Raw genomic sequence first — 20,891 nt, 5'->3', positions numbered from 1 at the left:
AGCATCCTTGTTCTCCATTCCCAATATTCCATCAGTCCTGAGTTTGTGCCCACCATAACCACTGCACGTGTCCCGACTCACCCTTCAACCATGCTATAAGATAAAGGCTTCTGTTGCATCATTTAAAAAAGGATTGATACAAGGGCAGACAATGGTGGTACATGACTTTAATCCCAGTACTTAGATGCCAAGGGCAGGCCAATATTTTTGAGTTAACGGCCAGTGTGTTCTACATAGACCAGCTAGGGTTACATAGTGAGACAACCCCCCCCCATCTATCTACCATCGATATCTACCTACCTATCTACATATATAAATTTATATATACATGTTCAATATACATACATTTATATGCATACATTTATATTAGACACATATCTTAAGACATAGGAGTTTAACAAATTTTGAGAGATCATTAATACACAGCGGAAGAAGAGTTTAAATGTTTAGTTTAACGTGGAAATCTCTCATCTTTGCATCCCCGCCCCACGTCTGTGAAGTGTCCCCTGCCCCCTAACTTCAGGGACACAGTGAGTGGAAGAGCTTTTAGGGGCTGGGCCAGCCAAAGAGTTCTCCCCAGAGGGCAAGGAAGCAGGAGAAAAGAGAAAGTGGCCTCAGCTGGTGCCAGAGAGGATGGGACTGGCTAGGGGAGGGCGGGGAGCTCGCAGAGAGGGGAGGGACCAGCAGGCGGGGAGCGAGCTGCAGAGGGAAGGGAGGAGGGTAAACGTGCTCTCCCGAACCAGGCGGGACAGCTAGGCGGAGACCGCCCGACAGACGACCGCGCCGGGCCAGGCCACCCGCCCTCCCGGCGGCTGCAGCGCGGACACATTCAACCGACAGCGCTGCTGGCAGGAAGCGCCCGGCCATGTTCAGCCGGAGCTCGAGGAAAAGACTGTCCCGCCGCTCGGTGAGTGTCCTCCACCCGAGCGGAGCCGCCCGCCCGGTCCCCACCGCCAGCAGCCAGCGCCCGGGCCCTGCCCCTCTCCGCCCCGCGGCCGCGCACCTGTGGCCCCAGGTAAGCTGGCCCCGCGGGCGCGCGAGGGGCTGGGCCCTACCCCAGGCCGGGCGATAGTGCCACTAGGGACCTGGACCCTAAATGCCATAGTTCAGGGCACCGGGGGTGAACCTTTTTCTTTTCTCTTAAGGAAAATGGGAACCCCGGCATAGAGACAGAACCTGGGACTGGCTTTTGGGCGTCCCAACTACCCTTTTTCTAGGAGCCCTGGCTTAGTCCAGGGCAGCCACCAGGTGGTCCCCGCAACTCCAGGGAATGGAAAGGTCTTGCTTTTGTTTCTTAGAAACCGGTGACCAAGGTGTCTGGGGGAGACAAAGCCCCAGCCAAGCCATTTCTTGGTGATTTGGTGCCCATGCTCTCTGTATAGACAGCCCACCTGGGACCACACGCCCTTCTCCAGGTGGGAGAATCTGGCCCCAAGTCCCCAGCATCAGAAAACAGTTGAGGTGGGGTGGGAGGGGCAGGCCTTCCTGCCTAGGATACAAGTGGGGCTTTGAAGGGAGCCCTGATGGTGGACATGCTTGTGTTGCTTTTTGTTTTGAAGTTGACCGGACTGGGCCGGATTGAGAGAGGCCAGCCATGTAACGCCTGTGGTGACCAGTGTCCTGGGTTCGCTTTGCATAAATGGAGGTAGGATGGTCTTAAACACATAACACTGTAGGGAGGAAAATACAGACACTTTCCCCCTTTTAAGTCTATCCTGTAAGTCACATGGAAAGAATGCAAACACTGTTCCTTTAAGAGCCCAGCTACATCTGCTACAAATATTGAAGGTGGAAGTGGTGGCCAGACACTGGAGGATGCAGGAGATGCATTTTCCTGATGCCAGAGCTTTAAGTGGGAAGTCTCTAGGTAACCCAGCCCCAAACAAGTCAAACCTGGAGCACGGTGGTGTTGCCAGGCACCATGGTGCAGTGGGTGGAGGATTGCCTAGACGAACTGGTGTTTTCCAGTTGTGCTTTCAGTTCAGCCCTTGTAACTCTGGGTCCCAACCACAAATCCACCACTGCCTGCCTGTGCTGTGTCAACCCTCTTCCCATGGCCAGATGTTTCTTATTAATGTGCCTCGAATGTTGATTTTCAGGCAGCCTCAGCTGGCTCGAAATGATTTTGTTTGGGAGCGGAGGGATCCGGGTACCCTCCCACTGCATCTGACTGGTAGGAAAGTTGGGGTGTGGGTAACTTGGTGACATGAAGGTGAGTTCTCGACTCCCTGTCATCTTCATGAAAGGGAAAAAGTGGGTACAGTGGCCAGTTGGCCAGTATCATTCTTGGATTAAAGCATGCTTCCTACCACTCGCAGGGTCCTTTGAAGGACTGTTTTGGATACAATGGAGAAAAGTTATCTGTGGTCCCTCAGCCCCACTGCCACCTTTGCACGTCTCTAGTTTCCTACAGCAATGGCACATGTTGGGCATTCCATGTTAAGGAACCTCCTCCTGGTTTCTTCAGAGATGAAGTGCTTTTGTTCCCACCTCAGATGAGCCTGGCAGGCTCTCTGCCTTTGTTTCAGGGCAATGAGCAGAGACTTGGGGCTTTCAAGCATTTAATGACTCCTCTGGCAGAGTCCAGGCAGGCGACATTATAAATATGTGATTGGAGACATAGGCATCTGTCAATAGCGTCAGTGCTGGCTTCAAGGTGACAGGTTCTGGACAGGCCGTCGGCTGTCTCAGGTATGAAAGTGGCTTACACCTGGGCGTGGACATTGAAATCTTTTCGTAAGCTAAATTCAGTGTGATAGAATAGCTCATGGCTTCTCTGGGTCCAGCTGGCAACGTCATAGAAGTGACGAGTAGGGCAGGTGGTTTGCAGTCTCCCTGTCTCCCTTTGCCTGTGGATCACCCTCTGACCAGAGGCCAGTTGGCGAATGGCTCAGTGAGGGTATAAAGCTTAAACCTTATTCTCAGCTGTGTGACCTCTGAACACTCAGTCCTTAAGAGTCCGCACTTCCCAATTTCTCTGCCATTAGACAGGAGTGGCAAGGACACTCACCTGGGTTTAAGTGCGGTGTTCAAAGTATTATTTATTTCCAAGCCCAGAGTAAACGTGCACTAATTTCGTTGGTCCCAGCTTCCTTCCAAGGGCTGCTCAGAGAGCCCTAACTCACTTATCTGAGGATGCTGGATGACCACGACTGCTTTGACCTTCATGATCATAGCTTCTTAGAACTTTACATCACTTCAACCCAGTTGATTTTGTGATGGGAAAACAAGGGTTTTATTTTCAGCCCATGAAGGAAAAGAGACCTTTTCATCAAACTGGGGGATTTTTCACATGGAAGCAATTTCCCCACGAGCACCAGCAAAAAGGCTTCCCTTTGTGCCATGAATAGGGTTTTTATGGTGTTTCCTCTCATCACTGGACAGGAAGCAGTGTGGGTGACCTTCTGCCTCATCATTTGTGGGGTTGTGGTAATCTTTGTGGTCTTCTTTTAAATGGTCCTGCTACCTTCTTTTACTGGGGAACCCTCAGCCCTTTGTTAGACACCAATGCCTGGGGATGAAGGGCTGGAGTGCCAGGCATCCAGAGCTTGCTTTTGTTCTGACACAGGGAGAAGAACACACATCTTTCCCCAGATTTCAAGTCTCATTGCTGCGGCAAGCTGTATGACCAAAGTAACTTAAGGAAGGAACAGTTTATTTTGATTGTAGTCTGAGGGTGGTCTGCAGCAGCTTGGGTCTGATGCTGTTTGTGTCCTGTAGCCAAAACTGGTTCCTCAAGGTGTAGCTACACCCAAGGAACAGATCTTCCCAAGTGACGCCATGGCAACCTCCTCCCAAATTTAAGTGGTTAACAAAAGGCTAGCGCCTGTGACTGGGCAATGGAGGGAGGAAGATAGGCCTGGAGGTTCAGGAGGAGGTTGCGGATGTAGGGGAGAGAAGAGGATAGACTGGAGGAAGCTGCCATAGACCAGAACCATGTGGCCAGGAGAAACAGCAAGTACCAAGGGACTTTCCAACTGGGGAAGAAGTTACAGTAGCCCTAGATCTGCCCAATCTAGGCATTGGTCTTGTGAATAAAATATCTGGATTGTGTGTCTTTTATATGGGCTTATTAGAACGTTAATTCCAACAACAGTAGTCTATCACCATGGGAAGGGCATGAGGGCAGAAGCTGGAATCAGCTAGTCACATTGTAGCCATAGTCAGGAAGCAGAGAGAGATGAATGCTGGTCCTCTGGCCTTTGGGGTGGTGTCTTCCAAAGTGGCTTTTTCCTTCTCGGTTATACTTTTCTGGAAACAGTCTCACAGACAAGCCTAGAGATACACTCCCCAGTGTATTCTAAGTCTGAGAAACTTGTGGATGAAGATTAGCCATTGCAACAAAACCCCCTAAGAGCTTCCCTTGTGACCTCAGTCACTTAACTGGACTGTGTACGTTCAGCCTGCCCCTCCTCCATGCCAGCACCCACATGGGCAGCTCTTCAGAGTCAGACAGAAGTAAGGTATTGCCTCCTAGCATGAAGGGCTGTGAATTTTAGGAAGGAAGCCCAGAGAAAACGAACTGCTTTCTTCTGGCACAGTGCTCAGACCTGGGGCTTTGAAGTACACCCAAGATTTAGCTGGCATCTGTGCTTTGACTAGCTCTGTGACCTTGGAAAAAAGGACTGAGGCTCCCTTTCCTGTCTAGCTGGAAGATTCTACAGCACAAATGTTTGAATGACTGTCATATGCCAGGTGTTTTATTGGTGGTGGCGACTCAGCAAGAGACAGACAAATCAGGATCCCGGCCCCATTCCACAAATAATTAAATCCTAGATAAGGTGGTTCACGAGAAGTCTCTGTGGAGATGACACTCGGGTGGAGATCTGAATGAAGAAAGGGGGGAGGATCTTGATGAGTGGAGCTGGTAAGCAAACCAGCATTCCAGCTCCTGGCAGCTTCTTAGGAAAGGAGTCTGAATCCCATCCCTTGACCCGGAGCAAGGCACCTGGCTGACCTGCATGCACGTTAACGTCAAGAGGCACCGAGTTAATGTAGCTAGCAGAATAAGTGGCAAAACTATTCTCCTCATGTTGGGTCTTACCATGAGGGATAAAAGATGTCTGAAGAAGTGTGAGTCTTATTAAAATGACTATATTTTATCACAAGGACTTTGCCAAGTGATGGTATACTCCCATTTTATTGTTCCGTTTTCCTTTAGGCAGCAAATGTAGGTATTTTTAGGATTTCTGATAAAAATAAGGGGTTACGTGTCTTGGAAAACAGGACCCACAATTCTTGCACTTTGTGTCGAGCAACCGGAAGCCTAGGTGGCCTCTGTTCCCTACAGGTGACCTAGAGAAGGGAAAGCATCATGTCAGAGCAGCTTAGTGGAAAACCCCACAGCTTAAGGAGGAGGAGGAAGACAGCTTCAAGGACTACGACTTGGTACTTAGTGCGTCTGCTACAGGAGGGATACTGTGGGCCAATTGTGCTCATGTGTTTGCATCGAGTCTGCGTCATCGGCAGGGAGATTTGCACAGTGGTTTGATCTCTTCACATTTGGGCACCAATGGCAACAGTATCAGATGCCCATCATGAACGCCAATAAAAAACCAGAACACGGGGCTGGGGATTTAGCTCAGTGGTAGAGCGCTTACCTAGGAAGCGCAAGGCCCTGGGTTCGGTCCCCAGCTCCGGGGAAAAAAAAAACAAAAACAAACAAACAAAACCAGAACATATGCAATAATAGGACAGACTGACTGGAAGGTGTCAGGCTCCCGTGTGTAACATATAAGCTTACCAAACCCTGTGAGCTAGGAGTGGTTATTTTATTGATAAAGAAATCAAAGCTACTAGCTGTTATATCACTTAGTTAAGGCCACTGGGCCACCGAGAGTCATGCTCACCACTGGAGACTTACCTGTCTCTTGTCACTTAGTATAAAGCAGTGGTCACAGCCGAAGGCTCCAGTCATCCATCAGTTAGTGGGGTCTGTTTCCTCCACTTGGCATATTGAACAAGCAAGGCCCCTATATTAAATTCAACCTTCTGGCTTTCCTAGGAAAAAAAATCTAACTATTTGATACGGTCAAGCCAGTTTTCTTCCTTGACTCTTGAGTAGTTTCCCTTTACATGGGGTTGAGTCTGACCTACCTTAGTTGCCCGAATTCTGATTAAGTAGTTCAGGACCTCTTTGAGTCTCCAGGTTACCTGTCCTGTACTAGAAATCCTAGGTGAGTACTCTCATCTCTGCCAATGAGGTTTTGGAAACACTAAGGTGCTCTAAAACTGTAGAAAACAGTGACAACCGGATAAGTGCTTTGTGTCCTATCTCTTAGGCTTGGCAGCTCTTGGATGTGAATGTGACTGTTGACTTTTTTTTAGTAGGAATCCCAGGGAACTCAAGCAGAATGCCTGGATTTCCACAGCCAGCCAGTCAGCGACCATCCAAATCCATCTGACTTTAAGCATTTTCTTATGGGGCAAGGCCTCTCGGATTTTATCTGCTTATGCATTGCCTAGAGATTTTGTCATCTGGTTCTCTTGGTTTTAGATAGGACCCGAGTCTGTCCTGAGAGGCTGCAAAATGCTGCCTGCGCTGCTCCAGGAGCCACCCTGTGTACTGCAGACATCGAGACTGTGGCTCACAAATTCTGACCTCTTGGCCAAATCTAAGCTTCAGGTCTTTTTATGGTTGGGAATCAAAATTTATATAAATGGATTTTATAATATTAAAGAGGAAGCAGAAAGTTACCAGAATGGTAATTCACAGGTTAGGGAAGTAATCTGAAGTTCAAATTTCCATGTTTATATACGAAATTACTGAACAAAGCCTAGCTCATTTCTTGATGTTTCTTTGTTTGTTTGTTGTGATAGCAGTGGGGTTGAGAAGTTGAACATGAGACCATAGCCCATATAGCCCAAACTACTACCTGATGCTATAGAAAATGGGCGCTGGCCTCCGGACTGGATTACTTACTATTTAGAGTGCACACATCCTTAGTTTAGAAACGAGGAGTCTGAGAACCTCTGGAGTCACAGCCCTAAGGAAACGTTTCCTGCCGACTTAGTCGAGAACAGAGGTAAAAATAAAAGCAGCCAGAGAAGCAGGGCACAGACCAAAGCTCTTTCTAAAAGGCTGTCAACAGGGTTTGCAAGGCCAGATCAATGGCCCTCCAGGGGCTTCTAAGCCCCCTTGTAATCTCTTTAACATTGCAACTTTATGTATACATGTAGGTAGACTTTTACAACAGCCTCCTGGAGTCCCATTTTCATGAGCAGCTGACAGGGGCAGCCCACAGCAGGGCTAGACTTGGTGAAGCCATTATAATTATGTAGAACAGTTAGTCTCTGGATAAGGGAGGCTTTTCCAGGCACATGCTTTGGCTGGGCCATGGTTGCTCCAGAGGCACTGCCCTCAGGGGGCAGCCATGCCTGTGCCTTGAAAAGCATCCTTTCTTAGTTGCCTTGGCGACTCTGAGCTGCTAACCACAGCCATAATTTTGGGGTGATGCTGGCCTGGTTTTTAGTGGATTGTTATTTGGCTATGAAATAGTTTCCCACCTATTGTGCTGTCTCAATCAATAAATTTGCTAAGAAAAGGGAAAGTACACATGTGTGTGTGTGTGTGTGTGTGTGTGTGTGTGTGTGTGTGTGTGTATAACAAACAGACAGACGGACAGACAGAATAGAGAAAGGCTTACGCTCTTATACCTGGGATCCTCTTCCAGACAGGACTAAGAAGTGTGATTTGGTTAGATGTATGATAGAAATTGAGTCCTTTAATAAATGTAGTCCTCAATATATTTGACATCTCATATTTGGAAATAGATATTGGTTTTATGAAAAGGAGTCTCTCTCACACAAACACATGCACATTCCAGAGGGGAGGAAACTGCAGTTGTGGAGCAAAGCCTGCTACCTGTTTCCGACCTGCTAGCTGAGATGGTTTCCATATTTTTAAATGGTCAGAAAGTGATAAAAAGAAAACATTTTGTGCCACGTAAAATTATATGAAAATTCCATTTTAGAAGCCTGTAAATAACGTTTCGCTGGCAGTCAGGCCCACCCACTCTTTCGGTGACATCTGAGGCCGATGGTAGTGAGTTACTTGGCCTCATGTCCTGCAGAGCTGAAGGTGGCTGTGACCTTGGACTGTTCAGAACCAGTCTCTCAACTGCTGAGGGAGAGATACATATTAATTATGGTTTACTATCTGTTTCTCAGATTTATAACATTTGTATAGAAATGATATATTCTTCATGTTATCATTTAGAGCTTGCATTTCTCCCTACTTTGAAATAATCTATAGTTATTTTCCACATTATTTTACATAGGACATAAAGATCTGATACATTTCTTAACTCTCAGCATGCATGGTTAGGTTATTTTGTTCTGGTTTTGTTGTTTGTTTTTGTGGGTTTTTTTTGTTGTTGTTGTTGTTTTGTTTCTTACTGAATACTTTTACCTCATCACCATTCCATACCTTTGTGTTTGCCCAGTTCTATATTTCTGTCACATAACTGGAACTCCTAGGTTAGAGGATATGGACATGAAAAATTAAAAACAAAACAAAACAAAACAAACCCTTGTCAAACTGTCCTGCCAATTTCCATCCCAATTCCTTTAAGAATCCAAGAATGTATGCCTCTTGGGCTGTGATGTTGAGGTATCTCAGCTGGTATGGCAACCTGGTAATTAATCCTTGCTTAATTGCCCCAAGTGACAGTTTGTATCTGATGAGCAGTGAGAAAACAGAACATCGGTGTCAGTCACCTATTTTCCACCATATATTTTAATTTGCCTTTAATTCTGCATGTGACGCTCACGCTCTGTTGAACTGTATCACTCACCCCAATATTTCCGAGGTTTCCGTCAGCAGGAGGAAGGAGAACGGAATAAATTTGCTATTTTATTGTCTTTTGGTTCTGCAAGCTCAAAGGTTACCCTTTAACCTTGCCGTTAATGAGTACCCCAGAGGGATTTCCCTGTGGAGAGAGGGGGCATTGCCCACTGGGAATCATTGCCAGATCCCCCAGCTTCTTGAGATCAAAGGTTTTCTATCTACCTACATAGAGGACAGCAATAGGTACAGTCTCTGGGGGCAGCTGGAGACTGTTTCCCGCTAGTGACTGTTTCTTTGAGGCTTGTAAAGACTTACTGTGGAGCATTTCAGTAGAGTGGCTAAAGGGGCAAGCTTTAAACGTTGGTTGTTGGAATCTGTCTGTCTGAATGTGTGCATGTGTATGGAGGCCAGGGTTTAATTCAGATGTCATTCCACAGGAGCCATCGTTTGAGCCTTTTAGACAATGTCTTTCACTGGAACCTGGGGCTTGCAGATTTCACTAGGCTGGGTGTCTAGTGAATCCCAGGGGATCCCCTGCTTCTGTCTCCCCAGCATAGACTGCAGAAGTGGTTACCATCACACCTATCTTTTTACTTGGGTTCTGTGGATGTAACCCAGGTTCTCATGCTTTTGCAGCAGGCACCAGCAACTCCCTAAAACGTTGCCCTGGTTCTGGTTCTGAGGCAGAGCAGCAGCACCACCAAACAAGTGATGTAACCTTTCTGAGCTTGGTTTTCTGAGTGAAATAGAGGCAAGACAGCTTGTCTGGTGAGGTGGTTATCTAATGGGTTGAAACACACATGCCTCCGATGGAGACCGTGTTCCCTGAGTTCACAGGTTTCAAGAAGATCCAGTGGAAACAGGACTATATGAAGAAAGTTGTGGGTTCAAGGCACTAAGGTAGGTTTTTAGGAAGCCACTTCCTCAGGAGCTAAAGCCTATCAGTCAGTGGAAGTGATGATTCTCCTCTTATAATCAGAGAGACAGCATAGCGCTCCCAAGAAGGAGCTTAAGTGAAATTAAGAGAATGGGATCTCACGGAAGGGTAGACTTAGACCCTTCTTACCTGTGGACTTTTCTTGGGGTGGGGGCAGGGCAATATACACATCACATGAAATAGCTTTGGTAGAACTGGACCCTATACCCTCATAACCTCCACCCAAGCAAAGTGTGCACATGGTGTTCATGAAACACTCTTCAAAGGCTAAGAGGAAGGCAACTTTCAAACAGCCACTAGGGGCCCCTTGTGAGTGTCCTGTCTCACCAGCTGCACTCTGAAAACTCAGGTTCAAGATGAGAACTACACTGTAGAACACACAGTCTGTTTCTCACTACCCCGCTTAATAATAGTCCATGAGTTCGGTGGCTCTCCAGACTTTCCAAGCACTTCCATTTAAATGAGCGCTAGTCCTTAATCCAAAGCTCCCTGCGATATGGCATAAAAAGGAAGAATGTTTATTCAATGTCTGAACCTGAGATCAGGTCCTGAAACCTCTTAAAGCAAGATCTCTATTTATATCTTGTTAACATTATGCAGGATTAAAATCTTGAATTAGTTGACATTTGATATGGGCAAAAAATACAAAGTTTAGCTTTCTTGGGATAACCAAAAATATGTGACAACGCGTCTCCCACAGTTCTTTGCTTTTAGATGGAGCATGCGTGTCCAGCGGGCACAGTCCCTACTGTCCACTCTACTCTCATACTTGCTCTGCCTCGCTTGTGCACACCGGTGGCTAGTGTCAGCACACAGCTGATTTTGTGGCTACGGATTTAATAGGGACCATGACCACAGATGGCTAGAAGGAGGCTAGGAATATTAAGTCACTTCTTGGCAGGGACAGCCATGCAAACCAAGACATTTAGGCAACAAAGTCCTCCAAGCCTGGGAGATGATGTGGGAAGGGAACAGTGTTATGGAGACTTCGTGTGTGCCTGGTTCTTACATGTGCCACTTCATGGCACACTTAAAGCTGTTTTCTGAGATGTATCTTTGACCTTCCATTTTTCAAACATAAGATAACGTGCAAGGGATGTAGCAACAGATAGCAAAGTCTAGTTCACTCAGACAGCAAGTCATGGGTCTTTCACGTTCAAGATACCAAGTCGTTCAAAATTATAAACTTGTTTAGTTATAATTTTTGGTTTTTCGGAGTCTCAATATGAAACTGTACTGTGAAGTAAGTCTTCTGTCTTCATTGTGTTGGGAATGAAATCTGCTTCCTGTCTGTAAATGAACCTGTCTGAAGAACCCTGGATTAGCTGGTACATTTGAGACTGGGCCCTTTCACATGAAACTCCTATCAAATTGGAGGAGATGGTGACTGTGTGTTAGGGCCTCTGAAAGATGCCTCCAGAATTCCAAGTTCCATAGAAGGGGAATTGTAGCTTGACCAGATCTGTGTGTATATTAAAGATGGGGCTTCATTCAGCTTGTAAATAGCTTGGGGTTTAGTTGGACAGACTGGAAGAATGAGAAGGAAGTCTTTAGAAAGATCTTTAGAAAGATCATTGTGGCCTGGGGAGATGGCTCAGTGCATAAAGGTCTTGCCATACAAAAGTGAAGATCCCTAGAACCCATGTAAAGTCTGGAGGTAGGACCTGTAATCCCAGCACACCTATGGTGAGATAAGAGGTAGGGACAGGAGAATGTCTGCGCTAGGTTCCACAGAGCTGTGAACAAGAGACCCTACCCCAAACCAGTTGGAAGAAAAGGACCAATACCATAGGTCAGCCTTTGACCACTACAAGTATGTGGGGCACAGTGGCATGTGTACCCCCCCACTACCTAAACTCTACACATAAAAATCAAGAAAGGTCATAACCATTTGCATGTTTCCTGAAGGAAATCCCCACAAAAGCGACCAAAGAGAGAGAGTTCATAGTATGCCCTCTGTGTCTAGATTGAAGCAAGCATAACGGTGCGTCATGTGACCATTTTCAGCCTTTGATTCGGGATTTTGAATGTATATCCTGACACTTTGGAAATCTAGGCGTCTCACTGGCAAAACCAATGCAATCACATGTGGACAGTGAAAGGCTTTAATGTGGCCATTATGAGACTCTGTGGTTTTTTTTATCAGCGTATGAGATGGTATAGAACTGGCTTGCCCATGCTTAGGAGATGACTCGTTGTGTGTGTGTACTGCCTAGGAATGCATGCTCCAACTTCAAATGTTGAGGAGTTAGGCCTCGGGGGAATTTATTAAAAGAATGCAAGTGACTTTTTTTTCTCTTTCAGTGCTCTATAACATTGCCTCGATGACATAATTTTCAAAGCCTTTTGCTTTACAGTCAGACACCCAGGGCTTTTCTTTCTCATTTGTATCTTTGATGACTTTGGCTTTTGAAGCTCCTCCAACAACTTGAGTTGTTTAGAAATCTCCATGCCAGGCTCCTTTTCATCTTTATGAATCCAAACATTGGAGGCAGTAAATGAACCGGGAAATGCCTGCTCTCTCTCGGGCTTGGAATACTAGTAGTCCTAGAAAAGGACACAGTGATGACTTTTGGCTTCTGGTGGGTGGAAGAACAAAATAGATGTTTCCTGTGATTTGGGGTCATTGTTATGGTTTAAGTGTGAAAATATTCCACCACAATCTCAGGTGCTTAAATGAGCCTCCCTAATGTGCTATTTGAGGAGACTATAGAACCCTTGCATGTAGGGTCTAGGTATGGGTCTTGAGAAACCCATGTTTGGTACTCTTTTAATCTGTCAAGATGTAAACAAGCTCCACCACAAGCCCCTACTGCCACAAATAGACCAGACCCTTCTCTGCCACCATAGCCTGCCCCCTGTAAACTGAGCGAAGCAAACCCTTCTCCCTTCAAATGGCTTCTGTATGATGTTGTCACATTGACAAGATGGTAACCAATATGATATTTAAATTGTTTTTAATGTATTAGATAATAACATTTTAAGGTAGAGTCGTCTCTTTAATTATGGCAGAAATGCCAGATAGCTAGTGTGTACTTTAGACAATTTGAAGAGTCAGCAAAGTTAGGTGATTTTTGAATAAGGAGAGAAATAGTGAGCTCCATCATCCAGAAATGTGTAGCCCTAGCAGTTAGGTATGATTTTCTTCTGGTCTGTTTCCTTTGTGTGCAGTTTCACACAGTCTGTTACTTCCCTAGAGCTGAAGGAAATGAATCCTACATGACTGCCTTAAAGCAACAGAAGCTCCTGAGACTTCTGAAGTTAGAAAGGTCCAGAATCAGGTATGAGCAGAGTGTGTTCTCCCTGGAGACTCATGGGAAGATCTGGTTGCTGCCTCCACTAGCTCTGGTGGTGGCCCCTAATCACTCTTCGTGTTCCTAGCTTGTGCACTCACCACTCCCATCTCCACTCCATCATCACATGGCATTCTTCCTGCCTGATGTGTCATCTAAGGATTTATTTTTGGATGGAGAACCACCTTAATCCAGAATGATCTCATCTCAAGATTTATAATTATATCTGCAAAGACCATATTTTCTTAAAGTAAGGGCACATCCCTCCCCATCAAGTTCATCTATCTTTTAGGGGCCTCTGTATTAGTGCCACTATAGTAATCCATGAAAAAAATTATGTGATTCCCTTCTTAAGTATCCTGTCCATGAATGACTTTCTTAAAAAAAATGATTTATGTATATGGGTCTTTTGCCTACACGTATTTATGTACACCGTGTATGTGCCTAGTGCCTATTGAATCAAATGATGGCATTAGATCCCTGGAACTGTAGTTAAAGAGTTATTAGCCATCATGTGGGTGCTATGTACCAAACCCGGGTTCTCAGTAATAGTAGCCAGTGCTCTTAACTACTGAGACATCCTTCCAGCCTCCAGTAAATGGCTTTCTAAGTGTGTCATTTGTGAAACCATGTGGGTGCATAGAATACCTGGGCCTTGACTTTAGGATAATTTTGTGAGGAACCCAATTGCCTTTTTTTTTCTTTTTTTCGGAGCTGGGGACCGAACCCAGGGCTTGCTAGGCAAGCAAATCCCCAACACCCCCAATTGCCTTTTTTAAGGCACAGTTGAGGGCTTTCAACAGGAAAGGATTGTTGAAGCTGCTACCGGTGGTGGGTGGAATTCTGCAATGGAATTTGCAGCCCATATTGATGAGGTCTGAATCATTTGACCCACCCTGGGTCACCCTACAGAGTCCATCCATCTTCTTTTAATGCTTTTTTTATAGCTTTGCCAGGGAAATGCATAGGAAATGAACTAGTATCGGGCAGAGAGTTATTTGTGGAAAGAGTATTTGACCTTTTGTCCTTTTAATTAAGGTCATATAATAGATCCACATTCAAAGAGGGGAGAAAATAGTCTTTTCTCAGAAAAGGAAGTTTTTAGTAATCCTAGAAATGAATACCATTCTTACAAATCCTGCTGAAGCCAGATCAGTCCCTACAAACCCCACTTCATGAAGAGAAGCATGAGGAGGAGGAAGAAGAGGAGGAGGAGGAGGAGGGGGGGAGGAGGAGGGTGGAGGGGCAAGAGGGGGAAGAAGAGGAAGAAGATGATGATTAATGCTCCTTCTCAGTTGTCCCATTTCAACCCTGTGAAAGGATCTAGACTTGCTCGCAAAGCTCATCTAAAATGAAGATGAGTGGTGGCTTTTTCTTTGTTGTGATCATTATCATATGACTATCATTAACTGATCATTTGCAGTGTCCCAGGAGTATTATAGGAATCACATTCCTTGAGGTCTTATACAGTGGTAAGTGTAGCCGAGACTGGCCTTGAACTCACAGTACTCCAAGTAGCTTCCCAGGTGCTGAGATCGTAGGTGTGCACCACCAAACCCAGCCTCTTACATAATCCTCGAAACCACTCACAGGCCAGATACGAGTTTCTGCAGAGACTGAAGTGCTGCAGGTCTTGGGCATAGAGCAAGTTGATACCGACACTGATATAGATCTTTTGATTCTGAGTACAGTCTGGATCCTCAATCTGTGTGCTTCCCTCAGGCTCTGGATTGATGGGTGTAGACTTTAAACCATTAGAATATCCTGGGGGTTACCCATCGATCCCATGTTGTCCATTTATTTAGTTTTACTTGGGACTTAGAATAGGAAAGTTCTCAGGAATTGTTGGTCTGGGAGTGTGGTTGTAAACTTCATGTGTTTCAAATCAAGTCCAGCCTCCTGGGATTTGATAGGCATGTCAAGGACACAAGAAGAACATAAGAATGAATGTACACACATGCACACACACACATGCACGCATGCATGCATGAACGCATGCACAACTTAAATAATTTAAACATCATTTTGGTCCAGCTTCCCAATAGCTTGTTTTTTTTTTTGTTTTGTTTTTGTTTTTTTTTTTTTCATAGACTTCAACCTCATGTTAAGAATATGGGGGGATGGCAAGGAATGAAATAGAGAGTGGCAAGGAAATTAATCTAGTAGCCCTTCCCTCCCTCCCTCTTTCCCTTCCTCCCTCCTTATCCCCACCCTTCTCCCCAACGGTCTCTTTATGTGGTTCCTCCGGTCTCCTGAGTTCAGGGATGACACCTGGCCTTGAGTTTTTCTTGAGCAGGAGTTTTTTCTCACCATCTCCTTTCCTATGACTTACAATTTATGGAGTATGGCATAGTGGTCTTTAGGATCTTGGGTCAGATGCGGACTTGAGCAAACCAAAGTATGGTATCTCTGTGACGATGATCACACATAAATGAGACCATCTACTGGATAGTAAAATGGACATCCTTAGAAATCTTAAGTATTATAGAACTGGACAGGAGCAGAGAGAGCCCTGGGACAGAGCAGAACACTCTGAAAACTAGACCCAAGCCATTGGAGAAGTTGGTGGCTTTTTAAAACAGTGGAGAAATATACAACAATTTGAACAACATTACTAAGGGAAACACCCAGCTTTCCTTCTGGCTTGGCACGAGAGAGAGGTGGGAGGGGGGAATCTAAAGCTTAAAATAAAAGTCACACCTTTAGTGTGGGGTTCAATTCTTACAAACTTGGAAGTAAAATGTTTATCTTATGTAGACATTGTATCTTCCTTCTTTCCCTCCCTACCCTGGAGCCACACTGCTAAGGCAGTAGGCACCTTCTGCCTCAGGTGTTTGCACATACTGGCACTGCCAGGGTATATTTGTGTAGCTTGGCCCTCTCCTACCCACAGGCCTGTTCTTTCTGGAGAACAGTTTTCCTACTGATCTAAAATAAAACTCTAGTCCCTAAGCCCCCTTTTCTCTTTCATGTTTTCATAGCCTGTGTCCCACCTGAAGTCATATGTCAATGAATTCTGGGCTTTTTGTTTGTCCCCAGGAATAGTTTAACTTATATAAGCATGCCAGAGACACACAATTTCATTGCCTGTTTTGTTGTTGTTGAGTTCTTGATTCCTGGAGCCTAGCAAACATTCCATGCCGATGCCCTGACTGACTGAACTGCTGGGTGGCATGGAACTCAAAGGTCATAAGCGAAGGTGGATTATTTTGACAGTCATAGTTTTTAAAAAATTAAAAGTCAAGAGAAAATTTGAACAAATTATCTGATCATCTGTACTATGCAGAGGCACAGTCTTTTTTAAGGTGAGGTAACTTTCCTCGCTAATGACAAATTGCATGAGACAGCTTCGTTCTGAAATTTGCTAAGGTCTCTCAATGGATGGATGTGTAAGGAAATCTTATTTGTTTTCTCAACAGGGATGTGACTGTTTCTCTTGCTTTTGTTAATTTGCAAATGTAGCTCAAGGGCTACTATGTCTGTGTTCATGTCTCATGGTGAACCCTGTCTTTAGTGAATTATACCATCTCCTGTGGAAACTGTTAAGATAGTAGACATCACATGTTATGTTTGGGAGTAAGCGTGACTCATTTCTTAATCAAGATCTCAAAACAACTTCTGGGACTATAGGATTTGGGCTTGTACATAGGTGTAACAAGATTGATAATTACGGTTTTGTGATCCAAGAAGAAGTAACAAAGAACTACATTTCTAGGCCCCAAATGTCACCTTTGCTTCAGAGACCCATAGATTTGAGCATCAAAAACTGCCTCCCTGCCTCCCTACTTACTGCCTGCCTGCCTGCCTGCCTCCCTCCCTCCCTCCCTCCCTCCCTCCCTCCCTCCCTCCCTCCCTCCCTCCCTCCCTCCCTCTCTCCCTCCCTTCCCATGCTGTTTGGAATTTAGTAGGCTGAGGCCAGGGACATTAAGCATCATGGCATCAGTGCCACCACAATAGAAAGGACCTTCCCAGTGATAATGGCAGCCTCTGTCCAGGATGAAGAGTGGGAAAGAGTTGAAAGAAGCAGATGCTTATGTAGGAACACATACTACACTTCTGAGATTTGCAAACCCGACTAACTTCTCTGGGCCATGGTCCTCCAAATCTATGACTGGAAGGGGATTTTAGAGTCAGGGAGGGTCCTGTATTCATGAACATACCATACAGCCCCAAGTTCAGAAGTCTCTCTCCAGGGCTGTCTTTGAAAGCCCCCAACGAATGGTATAAAACTGTGTCATGTCTCCTCCTAAAGCCAAGTGTGCTCCAGCTGCCTGCTGTGGTGCCCCCAGGTACCCCTGGAAACCCAGGAAGCATGGGCACGGGGAGAACAAAACTAGCTTTTTCTGTGGAAACTGAGTGCTTGGGAATAACTAAAAAAGAATGTTGAAAAAGAGTGAATTCAACATTTTGGAAATGTAAATGAAGCCTGAAAGATTTTTTTTTTACTTTTTTGGACGGTGTCTTTAAATTCAGACTCTACTCTTTAAAAAGAACAAAACAAACCCTGAACTGAAAATTTAAAAGAATTTACATTATAGGTATGTTTTATTCAAGAAATAGAAGCTATTTGAATCTGTAAAAGCCATGTGTAAAATCCATTCCCTGATTAAAATGAGCCTATAGTTGTGTATTTCAACAGAAAGGTAAAGATTGAAGAGTGTGTGTGTGTGTGTGTGTGTGTGTGTGTGTGTGCGCGCGCGTGCGTGTGTGCGTGTGTGTGTGTGTGTGTGTGTGTGTGTGTGTGTGTGTGTGTGTTCCTTAATGTAACAACTATTGCTACTTATCCCTGCTTCTATAATTCTATCCTTAGGATTATATCCTTCAGTTGTATCCTTGCTTGTTTTCCAAAAGAAAAACAAACAAAAAAATCAACAAAGAAACCTAACCTCCGGTTGCAGTCTGGCATATGACCTGAGAACAAAGGCCGGGCTTCCTAGCCCTCATTAATTTCTCCTAGGACTTGCCCTTTAGTTACACTGTAGCCAGAGGGGTAGAAGTGAAAGCTACAGTTAGGGCTTCCCTGTGCTCCAGGGAAAGCAAGCAACCCTTCTCTCCCTGCTTCCTCCCACCCACCAGAACTTGAGTGAGACAGTTGAAGCTTAAGTAGCTGCAATGAAGTAGAGTCCTGGGGCTGAAAGGAGAAAGTGTTTGTGAGGACCAGAAAGACGCCATATTAACCTTAGACTGTGTATCTCTAGCCTATATTTACTTGGGGGAGAAATGAATCTCCATTTTGTTGAAGACACTGTGATTTTTGGTTTTACTTGTTTATAGCTAAATTTCATTCCAGCTGGATTCTTAAAAATTAACAAACCAAGTGCAGATGCTGATTATGTTAGACAAGGACTCCCTCTTAGCAGATACTGCCTGAGGGTTTAGAATTCAATTCCAATGCTTCAGCAGTGACCATATCTGCCTTTTCTTTTTAAGAACATTTTTACTTTTATTTTCTGTGTATGTTTTGCCTGCCTGCATGCTTCTGTACTACATGTATGCAGTGCCCACAGAGATCAGAAGAAGGCATCAGATCTTCCAGAAATGGGAGTTACAGAGAGCTGTGAGCTGCCACATGGTAGTTGGGAACTGAACCCAGATCCACAGGAAAAGCAGTCGAGTATCCTGATCCACTGAGCTATCTATGTATCCCAGAACTGTCTTTTCTAACTGTATCCGTTATGTGTTTGTAGTGCTTGGAAATTTAAAATCAACCTTTTTTCTTATGTTGTATTCACTAAAAAAATATTTTAACTGAAATGGGGTTACGCTCCTTTCTTTCCATTCCTTTCGCCCCCCCCCCCCGAGACCTTACCCTCCTATGCCACCCCATCAAGTGGATCGCACATATTCTTTTGGTTATTATTGTAACACACACACACACGCACACGCACATGTACATGCATGTACAAACACATAATTTGGAAACCTTGGCTAAAGACAAATGTGCTCTTGCAGATAATGCGTGGGTTACAATGATATCATCAGAAGCCGTGGCTTTCATAAGTTGCTAGAGGAAATTTAATAAATTTGGATATAGTGGGTATTAGAAGATAACTTATTTTCATAGGTTCTCCATGAATATGGGCCCTTATCTATCAAAGAATAACCTGAACAATCTTAGGAGTGTCATCCTGTATCATGGACTTTGGTGTCTTAGAATGTATTCGGGGCTGCTTATTTTAGGATTAAAGGGTAGAGAAGGAAGGAGCACTATGAATCCCTCTGATAGCCCCTATTGAGTTACCAGCCAGTTAAGCAGAGGGATCAAGTTCACGTTACATATGCAGAGAAGAATGCCCGAGCGCTACCGTATGAGCATGTGTGAGGGGTGAAACCCCATTGCCTTGTGCGTGTGCCTTTTAACCTCTTAATTGAATAATCACCACTCAGAAGATCTCCTTGCTGGGAAGTCAGCCGTATTGCTTGTGACCCAAGATAATTTTTGTGCGTGTGTGAAAATCTTTTAAGGTTTCTCTTTCTGGTGGTTATTATCCACCAGCTTTCTTCAAGTAGAGTGTCAAATTTGTAATAAAAGCTCGAGTAAACAGGACTGGAGAGATGGCTCAGGGTAAAAACCTCTCTCTCAGAGGGTTCAATTCCTGTCACCCACATGGCTGCTCAAACTGTTTGTAACTCAAGTTCCAGGAGGTCTTGTACTTTTCTTCTGACCTCCAGTGGCACCGGGCACATACATAGTGCACAGACATACATGCAGTCAAAACACTCAGACACATAAAATAAAAAGTGAAAAGTTTAAAGCTAGACTATTAACTTATAAGAAACTTGGAATTGATTAAAGAATTTTTTGTGTGCCTACCCTAGCCTCATATTCCATGGAATATGACAAAAATGGCAGATAAGTTTATATGTTTGAATGTGGTTACATATTTTTCCTTATGTCCATGAGTTATACATATATAGTCATACTAAGGTCAATGTGACTATGTCTAAGTCTATGTATGTATATATGCTTTGTTTTTTTTTCTACAAATAATGTGAAACCTTAGACTGTTTAACAGTAGGTCTTATAGTTGTTTTCACATCTGTGAACATAAATAATAATAATTAAACTTTCCAAAGTTTGTATTATATCATTACAGCGATACTGTATTTTTTCCAGTTCTCTGGCAATGATCATTGTGGATGTTATAAGCATCTACTTATTTAAAATGATACTTCATTTTTCTCTGTATCACCACTGCTTCGATGAGTGAAAAATGTCAACAGGACAAAGTCCTACAAGTGAGCGATTGGTTCAAGGAGTATATTCATTCTCACTGAGTGGCTACTACTAAAAGGGAAAAGAAAAATCCCTGTTATTTCAAACATGGATAAACCTATCAAGTTGTATGAAGGAGAATGCTATCCAATTCTAGATGTATAAAAAGAACCTAACTTCAGTAAACTTTGAGATTCTACAAAAAAACAAAAAAAACAAAACAAAACAAAAAAACAACGTATTAAAATAACTTCTGTTGCTATTATCCTGATGGTATCTGTGAGAACACAACTTACAGTCTGAATTAAGACATGGACCAGGGGTTAGGGATTGAGCTCAGTGGTAGAGCGCTTGCCTAGCAAGCAGAAGGCCCTGGGTTCGGTCCCCAGCTCTGAAAAAAAAGAAAAAAAAAAGTCATGGACCAATGTGTGGATAATACACGTGCTTATAGAATTTAGGTGGATCAGAAGATGAATTGTTTGGTCATAACATTTGGTGAGAAGGAGCCAGGCAAGGATTTGGGTACTGGTCTATTCTGCCTCTCCCCTTTTATCCCTTCCATCACTGGATCTGGAATTACACACTTGAGGAAGTCAAAGGGTTAAACGGATTAGGGCTAAGACCTCCATCCTTCATCCTCTCCATTAGCCCTTCCAG

General features: G+C 44.4%; 1 protein-coding gene across 3 annotated transcripts in view; it reads left to right on the top strand.

Moving 5' to 3' along the window:
• Nucleotides 1-722: 722 nt before the first annotated feature.
• The window catches only part of Prickle2 (prickle planar cell polarity protein 2), a 345,167-nt gene continuing 324,998 nt past the window's right edge, over nt 723-20,891 (top strand). Inside the window, exons 1-2 of one of the 3 annotated variants that reach the window (XM_087657555.1) lie at nt 723-907; nt 1,560-1,645. In XM_087657555.1, coding sequence (XP_087513681.1) covers nt 866-907; nt 1,560-1,645 — 128 coding nt within the window. In that variant the 5' untranslated portion in view covers nt 723-865. 3 annotated transcript variants of the gene reach the window in all.

This window comes from Rattus norvegicus, chromosome 4, assembly GCF_021556685.1.
Source record: "Rattus norvegicus strain SHRSP/BbbUtx chromosome 4, alternate assembly SHRSP_T2T, whole genome shotgun sequence".
Taxonomy (NCBI): domain Eukaryota; kingdom Metazoa; phylum Chordata; class Mammalia; order Rodentia; family Muridae; genus Rattus; species Rattus norvegicus.
This window is presented reverse-complemented; position numbering and strand designations above follow the sequence as displayed.